Source organism: Papilio polytes, unplaced genomic scaffold, assembly GCF_000836215.1.
Source record: "Papilio polytes unplaced genomic scaffold, Ppol_1.0 DF823969.1, whole genome shotgun sequence".
NCBI lineage: Eukaryota > Metazoa > Arthropoda > Insecta > Lepidoptera > Papilionidae > Papilio > Papilio polytes.
The window spans coordinates 321,453-331,887 of NW_013525235.1; the positions used below are offsets into that span (position 1 = coordinate 321,453).

Here is a 10,435-nt window from a genome sequence, read left to right on the forward strand (position 1 = left end):
AATATAGACATAGTCAATAGGGACATACATGATTTCAAATCCCTGTTTAAAATACATGAATATTGCATACTAGTGTACAAGAATATCTTCTCTTCCATCAGGTAACATAATAAAACTAGCTGTTCCCATGCGGCTTCAACCGCTAGAATAATGAAAATTTTATTTTATTGGTTACATTTACACCGTGCAAACATTTTTTTTTTTAATTTCAGATTAATTAACAATCACTAAAATGGCTGGATATCGATGGGTTGAGCTACCTCAAAAATTAGAAACAAGGTCCAGGACAAGGCGTAGCTCTTTACGACGCAACACCGATCAGTCCAGTCCTAGTCGACGTAGCCCTAGTAGCCCTGAACGGCTTTACTCTAGCCAGCGCAGCCCTGAACGGCGCAATACTAAACCGCGCAGCCATAAACGGCGCAATCCTAAACCGCGCAGCCATGAACGGCGCGACTCTAGCCGGCGCACCACTGAAAGGCCCAATTCTAGACGGCGCAGCACTACCCGGCGTAGCTTTGAGCAACGCAGCCCTGATCGTAGTCGTAGACGACGTAGATCTAATGTACACAACTCTGATCAGCTCAGCCCTGATCGAAATAAATGCAAACAATGCGGCACTGTTCTGCAAAGTCCTGTTCGATTTGACTATACGTCTTTAGTTAAGACGAACCGGCCTGTCCCGGCTTGAAGCCCAAATGGTGGTCAGCGCAGTCCCGGTGGTCTCTGCAGTGGTCAGAACAGTCCTGATCGGCGCAGCCCTAAATGGCGCAGTCCTAAACGACGCAGCTTGGAGGAGGGCAGATCAAGTCGACCAACCTCCGGTCAGCGGTCACCTGCTCAAAATAATCTTGGTCAGCGCAATGGTCACCGCAGTTCTGGTTGGAAGACCTCTAGTCCTCACAGGTCAGTAAAAAATAACAGACCAACTTTGGTTAGGATTTTTTTATAACATAGAGTGGCAAACGAGCAAGCGGGCACCTGAATCCACCGAAATGGAAAGCGACCGCTGCCCATAAACATCCGCAATAGCAGATGCGTTGCCTTTTAATTGACGGAGGAGACGCACACAAAGAGGACATGTTCCCTTCCTATGCGACTCCTCCACCGTCAAATCTACTTTGGATTTGGACTTCCCCAGAAATATAATGCAGTGTTATTTAAATTTCAAGGTATTATTCGGACTTCGACGTTATGCGTGACAATATGCAAATGTTTCTACAGAGAATGAATTTGCGTAATCGCTCGACCATGTCCAAAGATAAACTGGCAAAAGCTGAGAAAGATCTACGGGTGTGGGTGAGTTACCTAATACTTCCAGTTACGCTGCATAAAAACAATTGCTATCCCTGTTTTTACAAAGAGAATGAGGGGGATAAGAGTATAGATGTTTCGGCAATGGCAATTTCGGTTCTAGAAAGAAATGTATCAAAAGAGTCAAAATTCTTTTAGAGCTTCCCTTTATATTTATATGAACATTCGCCCGCGCACATAAAATTTCAGACTATCCTCTACGTCTATGCCCAACGAGATCCGTTAAGCAGTTTAAACTACAAACTCTAACAAACATCCCTCTAAGCTTTCGCATTTTTAATATTAACTAGCTGTTCCCATGCGACTGTATCCACATAAAATTATGGAAATTTTATTTTTGTTGTTTACATGTGTCAAATTATCAATTGCAAATGTCAAAATGACATGACATAATGACAAATCATGGCAACCTTGATGTTGGCAGCAACTTATGGTCTCTTTCCCACATTAGGGTTTGTATCCAAAATATTTACCCCCTAAGTTTAGTGGCGTGAAAATATATAGCCTAAAGCGTGACGTAAGTGTGGGGATTAATATTAAAAAAAGAATCATTCAAAAATATGCTGTAATTGCTGTTTGTTATTTATAAAGTGGGAGAGGTGTGAAGAGATAGACGAGTGGCGTATCGACTAACTTTATTTCGGAGTACCGACCTTTAACTAACAATTTGAATTACACAGATAAAATATATGACAATTGCTGCCATCTTAGGCAACAAAGAAATGTGTGTTTACGCTTTATTATAATAGTATAGATAGATAGTATATATATAGATACGATTTTCAAACAAGGTTATTAAATAAACGCACAAACACACAAAGTAAACCGTACACATTAGATTGATCTCAGTTGTATTGAGTTCTGCTTTTCATCTGTTTACATCAGTTAGTTGACTTTATTGTTATTAGAATGTTGTATTAGGTATAGTTATTTTAACTATTTCTACGTATCATTTACGATTAACAAAAAATCGCAAAAAAGTATAAAACATGAACGTATTATAATATTAGTTAGTAACGAAAATTCAGATTTATAATAAACTAGCTTTCATCCACGATTCTGCAAGTGTGGAAATAAAAATAAAAAGTAAGTATGCCTATGTACCTATAGCCTGTAGCCTATGTACTTCCAGACTATACTCTACATTTGTGCCAAACTTCATCGAGATCCGTTCAGCAGTTTAGGCTACAACTAACAAACATCTATCAATCTAAACTTTCGCATTTATAGTACTAGTAAGATAACATGATTGTCCCGTTTAGACAATCAATTATACAAAAGAGTAACTTCTAAAAAAATTAAGAAAAAAAAAGTAAATCAACCATTACTATTCTTTATGTGAGAATAAACCAGATTGAAGTTTTTCTAGTATATTTATTTAATTTTCGGGACAATAGGATTTATGTAAAAAAGTATAAAATTGACCCATTGTTAAGCATTTTTTGAGGTTCTTATTGGATTATTGTAACGTTTTTATTAACTTTTTATGTGGATCCGGGTATTTTGTTAGAATGTCCTTGAACACAAATAAATATACAGTCGTTTGTAATAATGATTATATTGTAAAAGATTGTATTTCCTAATCATAGATAAATAAATATAAACTATAAAATAGATGGAGTACTGAATGAAACGAAATGAATTGTCAAACTATTCTAAACGAGCTGTTGCCCGCAACCTCGTCCGCGTGATATTAGAAAACTCACGAACTATATAAATTACAAAAAACTACGGATCCCTCGGGAACCGGACATATCTCGGGGGTGAAGCTTATCCCATGTGTACTCCAGACTTTGTTTTATATCTGTGCCAAATTTCAATAAGATATGTTGAACCGTTGCAGAATGATCGAGTAAACATTAAAAAACTAAATTAATGAATCCCACGGGAACTGTAACTATTCCCGGGATAAAAAGTAGCCTATGTGTTCTTCCCGACTATGCTCTAAACCTGTGCCAAATTTCATGGAGATCTGTTCAGCCGTTTAGGCTACAAACGCTAACCAACATCCATCCATCCATCTAAAAGTAAGATATATAGACACACTATAACATTTGCTTATACTCAGTTTATTCCTAAGTTTCACTTTATACCACGGTAATTTGTAAGGCTGTTAGTATATTCCTATTATATATTCATTTAAAAGAGGTCACTTAGTGTCCTTAAAGAACCTTAAAGAACTTATGTTGACTTAATTAAGGACCAAAAGGATTAAACTGTTTGACAAGCTATGAATGTTACGATGGATTCGGAATACATGTCACGTTTAATTTAGTCGTGCAATGTTTTCTAAACATACTATACGCTGTTTAAAGTACGGCTTCCGACAGCCTTGGCTTGAAAATCATTGATTTTTAGACCGTTAATGATTTTAGAGATTCATTAGACTACGTCATTATGAATGCAAAATGCAGATAAACAATATTGACTACCGAAATAACAAAACCGTGTTTCCGAGAAATTACAATCAATTACCATCAAAACATGTTTTGATTGTGCAAAATATGGGATGGGAGCAAATAAATACAATTAATTATTATTCGTATATACTGACTGCATAATAATGATTCACATTGTTTACTGTTTTCTTATGAAAGAAAATATTACTGCTTTAAAACGTTGTATCGGATAAAATACTTCGATTGTTGATATGGTTCTTTTTAAATTAGTCGCTTAATAAGTATGAATCATTTTGTCCGACGACCACCGACAAGGGTTGATTTTCCCTTTTCGTGAATTTCCGCATGTCGAATAAAAAGTATTATCTCTCTCGCTCGCACACCAGGCGATGTGATAATGTCGCCCTATCGAATTTCTACCAACAGACGTCTCGCTCGCTCGCCAACTCGCCAGTTTATATTTTTAGCCTACGCAGTGCAGACGTCTAGTGTATGTTAAAATCTCAGTGTATTTCGCAATTTGTCTTAATAACTTAAAATATTAGTTCTTTTGACTGTAAAGAAGAGAATAATTGTGCCATGGCCAAGGTAAATTAATTTTGATCTTACAGTAGCTGTTACCTTTTTATAATCAAAGGAAATGTATTTTTTCTTCTCTTGCCATAACATCGTACCACTATGACGTATATCTTGAAGATAACTGATCATATATTTACATTTAATTCCGTTATGAATAATGTCTGTACCTAGAATTAATTCCTTTTAAATTAATACAAAGAATTGTAGCCTTCATTGTTACATACAAAATATTTTCTTTGTTGTATTTTTCCTTCTAGTTCCTTCTTGAAAGGCAATTTTCATTCCTAACAAAAGCTGTTTTTGTTAAATTGGCAATTTGGTTTAATAACTGTCTTAGTGATATATTTTTATATCGTTATATTTTCTAATTCTCCAATTTAATATTTTACTGGAGTTTTGGAAAAAAAAACTATTTTTTTCTAATTTTTTTAGCGAATATGTTATTCGAGGGGGTTTTGTTTGAGTATTTTGTTATTATTCTAAACATAAACGAAATGTAGATTAATCGGGCAACACTCAAACGTCAATGTCAAAGTAAAATCAATAATTGGACAGAAAATAACCTGACATTTTTGAAAGTGATAATTGATAATCGGTGGTTTTACTGATTTTTAATGTCTTCAACAATTAAGAAGATATTTATGGAAGCTGGGAATTATTGCAATCGATTAATTCTGTCCACTAGGAGCAGCTTTTGGGTATTTTTCTTTTAATATTTCGTAATAACAATAATTTTATTATGCCTTCTAGTGTATTGTGAAAAAGACCTTATATTTATAGATTTTATGCATAAAATTTACTATCACGTATAGAATTTGTTAACACAAGACCAGCCTTAGTTCATATAATAATTTATTAAGTCATCTCTTTAAGTTCTAATAAGAATTAATAAATTACTATAACCTTTAACTTACTTCCAATTTCTTAACTTTGTTTGTTAAATCTTCACCAGCGATACCTGCATTTGTATTTAATTTAAACCTACAAAGACTGAAAATATATATTCATCTGTAGAAATTCAAATACATTTTCTAAACTTGTACTGGACACACTGCTTCCTAGACTTACTTACTAATATAATTGCATGGTTGCAAGTTGACATAGTTGGAAAATAATGTTTCAATCCAAAATTACTGAATAGATGTCGAAAGTAGGAAGAACACTTAAGCTACTTAATTTTGTTTTTTGTAATTAATTACGGAAGAAGAAGAAGAAGCAGAAGAAAGCTAGTCTACTACTTAATTAAATAATTGTTATGTACTTTGTATATTAGATGGCTGCCCCATCCTGAACTCATGGCAGGTTTGCTAATGGTTACAGTTACCTAAGGGGTAGTCATTTCCTTTTGGCAAATACTGTACCACTTTAATAGGGAATATGCATGTATTTTTTTTTAAACGATTCTACTTCTTATAAAATAAAAGAAAAAAAATTAACGCGAAAATATTCGGCCATTGAGCTAAAAATCATAAAATAAAATTACGACCATTTTCATGTGACTAAAACGCGACCCGAGTTGTCATGAGACAATTGACGTCAATCGTCATATTTTAATGCATTTCATTCATCACATTCGCTCAGATGTCACTTCGATGTAAAAAACAATAAAGTATCTCATTAGTTAACAAAAGTCATATGCATATTGCCTATTGACTGCTAAATAATTTGCCATTTTTGGTATATGTTGATATTAAACACTTAGCTGTACTTAGACCTGATTGTTATCTCTCTCTCTCCCATTCCTATGTCCCTAAAGTGGGACAGAGGGCGTACAGTACGCCGCCAGCTCGCTGTCTTGGGCTCTGCGTTGTATCTCGGACCATGACAGCCCGATTACCTTCAAGACCGCCACTGAACGCCGCCAGGTTTGTTTAGGGCGGCCACGCTTTCGTGTTCTTTGTGGGATCCACTCCAGGGCCTCCCTGGGAATGTGGCTGGATTCCTGGTGAAATGTATGGCCAATCCTTAACCACCTGATTGTTATGATTAATATTAATTATGTAATCAGTATGGTACATTATAATGTTAATGAGTTTGATAATTATGTTTATATTTATTTTGTAAAACAATGAAGTAAAGATTATAATAGGGTATTGTTATGTTTATAAGACAGACAATAACAGTCTGATATGTGGGAATCAACATATTTATATAGATACAATTATGTGTTTAAATAATATAGTTACTAATAAAAAGAAAAGATTGTTGGTGGTTAAGGAGTTTGAGCACTTGGCTTGTAATCAACAGGTCTAGAGTTCGAAGCCGTGTACTAATGTGTTTTGAGTTTCATATGTACATAATTTACCGATAATTTATATGGTGAAGGCAAACATTGTGATGCCTGCACATTTGGCGAAGAAATTCAAAGATATGTGTGCAGTCAATCAACCCGCACTTGGCCAGCGTGGTTAAGTGTTGCCTAGTCACCCCCTTACTTAGAGGATTGGTGGGGACATATAATGAGCTGGTGATGAATTAATGAAAACATTAAAAACAAATGCAATACAAATTCTGAAGCTTGTGAGATGTTTTTAACCACTTGAAATAAATTCTAAACTCATGTATACCAAATAGGTATCTAATTTTTCTATAAATAAAGGTTTTTTCTTTATTGCTAGCTATAAATGTTTAATTGAAATTGTAGGTGCAAAATAAAAGTCAATTAAAACAGTTTGCAACGGTCATATCAATTAAGATCATTCTCAATCATGAATAATAAACATTAATAAAATGCAATGACAAGTCTCGTAAAAACTTCAATCAGAGACACCATTAATGTGCACACACAATATTAATTTTAATGGATTTTTATGGTGATGCTTCTAGAACAAACATACCCCAAAGGCGTGACTTTTGTTGGTGCTAAAAGCCTAGAATGCCCCTCTCTAGGCCTTGAGCCTGGTGTAGGTATTTTTATTTCTTGCCAGGATATGAAATTGTTTTATTGCAGATATTTTTTTTATTTTAATGGCATTTCTGATTGACAGTGACTTCTATTGTGTATAGTATATCTCTGTCTTTAAGAGAGTGTATCTATACTATTATAATAAAGTGTAAACACACTTCTTTGTTGCCTAGGATGTCAGCAATTACAGCATATCCTTGAATGATTCTTTTTTTAATAAAAAGCCCTACACTTATCTTTAGGCTATATATTTTCAAGCCATTAAACTTAGGGGATAAATATTTTGAATAAAAACCCTAATGTGACAAACATCAAGAAAGCAAGATTGCCAAGGTTTATCATGTCATGTCATTTTGACATTGACAATTTTACAAATGTAAACAATAAAATATATTTTTTTTAATTTCATGCGGATGAAGTCGCACCATAACAGCTAGTTAATGGATAAAAGTTGACTGTTTTTGAATATACTTACTGTGTTGGCGCAGCGACACAAAATGGGTCTTAGTCTCCGACGAGGTTGTATGTAATTTTGACCCCTTATTTTTGCACTTACCTTATTTTGTTTTTCGTATATTTCGTATATCTTTGCTGGAAAGTTTTTTCAATTAGGCTTATAGATAATAAACAATAAATTTCCAATAATTCTTTGATCCGGATCTAATGCAGTTACATATTTATCTATATAAATATAAATTATTATTTATCGTAAATTACTTGCATTAGATATTAACCATTTAGGTTCAAGGTTGTTGATAAAATTTTTGTTTGTCTGATTGTAGGGAAAAATCACCAGGCAATTAAAGCCTAATAAAGTGATACAGATAAAATGATTACTTAAATAACTTTAATGACTCAGCTTGTATATTATCTTAAGCAATTATTCACTTAGTTTATGATAAGTGAAATGTTTTGCTAAGATAAGTTAATAAGACAATTAAATTGACTTAACATTGCTTATGGCCAAGAAACAAGATTAAAACTAAATGATTGTCGTTAGATTTCTAGATAATCATATCATACTTCATACTAATATTATAAATACGAAAGTTTAGACGGATGGATGTATGGATGTTTTGTTAGAGTTTGTAAGTAGCGTAAACAGCTGAACAGATTTCAATGAAATTTGGTATAGATGTAGAGGATAGTCTGGAAAAACACATAGGCTACTTACTTTTGTTTTTTTTTTTTAATTTCACGCGGACGGAGTAACGGGCGAAAGCTAGTAATTAATATTCTTGGAAAAAAATACACAGATGTGTAAGGATTTAGCTGTATATGGTTTTTTTTTTTATTTTTGTTACGTCTGTAAATTAATAATATTGTTCAATGAAAAGTTCCTGTTTTGATCAGCCTTGACGCGACACACGTTTTGATGTTTATCTCGATGTACGTAGCTCATAATCCCCTATCCAACAAGTACTGATAAGCTATCGTACAGAAAACAAACGGTATATCTTATTAACAATCTAATTTATATTGTTCTAACAATAGTGGATTTTTTTTAAGTTACCATGTGTTTCCACTGGTGAAATCTCACTAATAACAAACTTCTTACTAATTGTTCGCGCGGGAGACGCTGGCAACACCCACATATGTCAGAACTGAAAAATAACGGCGTTGAAGTGATCGTAAAACGCGCATACTTGTCTTTATATCTAATATTATAAATGCGATAGTTTAGATGGATGGATGTTTGTTAGAGTTTGTAGCCTTAACGGTTGAACAGATTTCGATAAAATTTGGTACAGATGTATAGGATAACCTGGAAGAACATATAGGCTACTCACTTTTGTTTTTCACCCCCGCGCGGACGGAGTCGCGGGCGAAAGCTAGTTATTATATAAACGCTGTAATATTGCTCGATAAACCATTTAAACCAAACACTAATATAAATGCGAATGTTTAGATGTATGTTTGTTACTACGTATCTCCAGAACCGTTAAACAAATCTTCATGAAATTAAGTATAGGTGTAGATTGTAGTCTGGAGAAACACATAGGCCACTTAACAGTTTGGATTTTAATCCCCGCGTAGTGAATCGAGGGCAAAAGTTAGTATAACAAATACAAATTGCATCTCATTCCGTTTGAAAAGAAAAGAGACAACTCTATGTTTCTGTGTTAGGTATAAATTGTACCAAAATGACATTAAAAAGTAGTCTACATTTTACGTCTATTAATTTAATACTTATAAAACGTATTGACGAGATTTTAAACTGCGTATTTCCCCGTTACATAAAATTTTCCACACGCTATTAGTCAAATTAAAAACGAGCAGATATCGTGATTTACCAGTAACTTGAAGAATTCAAAATTATGATTACAATTTAACAATATCTGTGATTGTTACTGCCAAGCACGATTGTTCACTGGTTAAAAATAACTACGGAATAATTCTTTGTTATTTTTTTTCTTTTTATTTTTTATAGGGACTTTGGTTCCTTAGAACATGCCAGTCCCATAATACCTTAAACTAAATACCGAAAACATACAATTATAAACAAACACAATACAAAATAAGAAAGTGAATATAATAAAGCCTGTACAGAATCCCAAAAAACCCCGAACAGACCGAAGCGGAAAATAAAACTTCAGTATCGGGTGAATGAGCCAACTTTATTCGTCGCTTGTCGCAAGCGCATAATAACAACGCGGCAAACCTATAGTGGGCACTTAAACAGTACAGCGCCATCTAGTGATGAGTTGTAAAACTACATTTTATTAGCAATTTGCTTTGCAAGACATTAACATACCGCCCATCATGGACAGCATGTCCATCACAAATACAAAAAATTGAGACATTTACAAATTTAGCTGCAGTTTTACAATGCTCCATAATGGGGCGCAAAATCAAATTAAACAACAATAACTGTCCGCCCACCATGCCGGAACGAAAAAGTATACAATAACAAACTTAATGAATAACTAAAGAAATAACAAACATAAACATAGTAAAACAATTGTACGGTGACATTGCAACACAAATAAAGTCGAGAAAGAAAAACAAAAATTAAAACTAACACAAATTAAACTTTTGATTACAATGATAGCAATTATTCTAGTGGACTGTATAATACAAAATCTAAATTTAATAATTAAGTGACAGGTAATATAACTAATTTTGACAATGGTTGCTTTATGACACTGCCCTTGCATCTTACGCTGACAACGCTCGGAAGATTGTCCAAACCAGTATGCTTTTTATCGATAACGCTAAAAAAAAAAAAAAAAAAAAA

General features: G+C 33.8%; 1 protein-coding gene across 6 annotated transcripts in view; it reads left to right on the top strand.

Annotated features, from left to right (window-relative positions):
• Positions 1-9: 9 nt before the first annotated feature.
• The window catches only part of LOC106101643 (choline/ethanolamine kinase), a 27,979-nt gene continuing 17,553 nt past the window's right edge, over positions 10-10,435 (top strand). For 3 of the 6 annotated variants that reach the window (XR_001225529.1, XM_013280943.1, XM_013280946.1), the window contains exons 1-3: positions 10-101; positions 213-906; positions 1,173-1,299. Coding sequence is in view for 5 of the 6 variants with exons in the window: in XM_013280943.1 (XP_013136397.1) it covers positions 1,195-1,299 (105 nt within the window). In the remaining variant the exon portion in view is untranslated. Of the gene's footprint in view, positions 102-212; positions 907-1,172; positions 1,300-4,164; positions 4,302-4,862; positions 4,991-10,435 lie in introns of those variants that run through there. The other 3 variants (XM_013280947.1, XM_013280945.1, XM_013280944.1) reach the window with 3 other exon arrangements.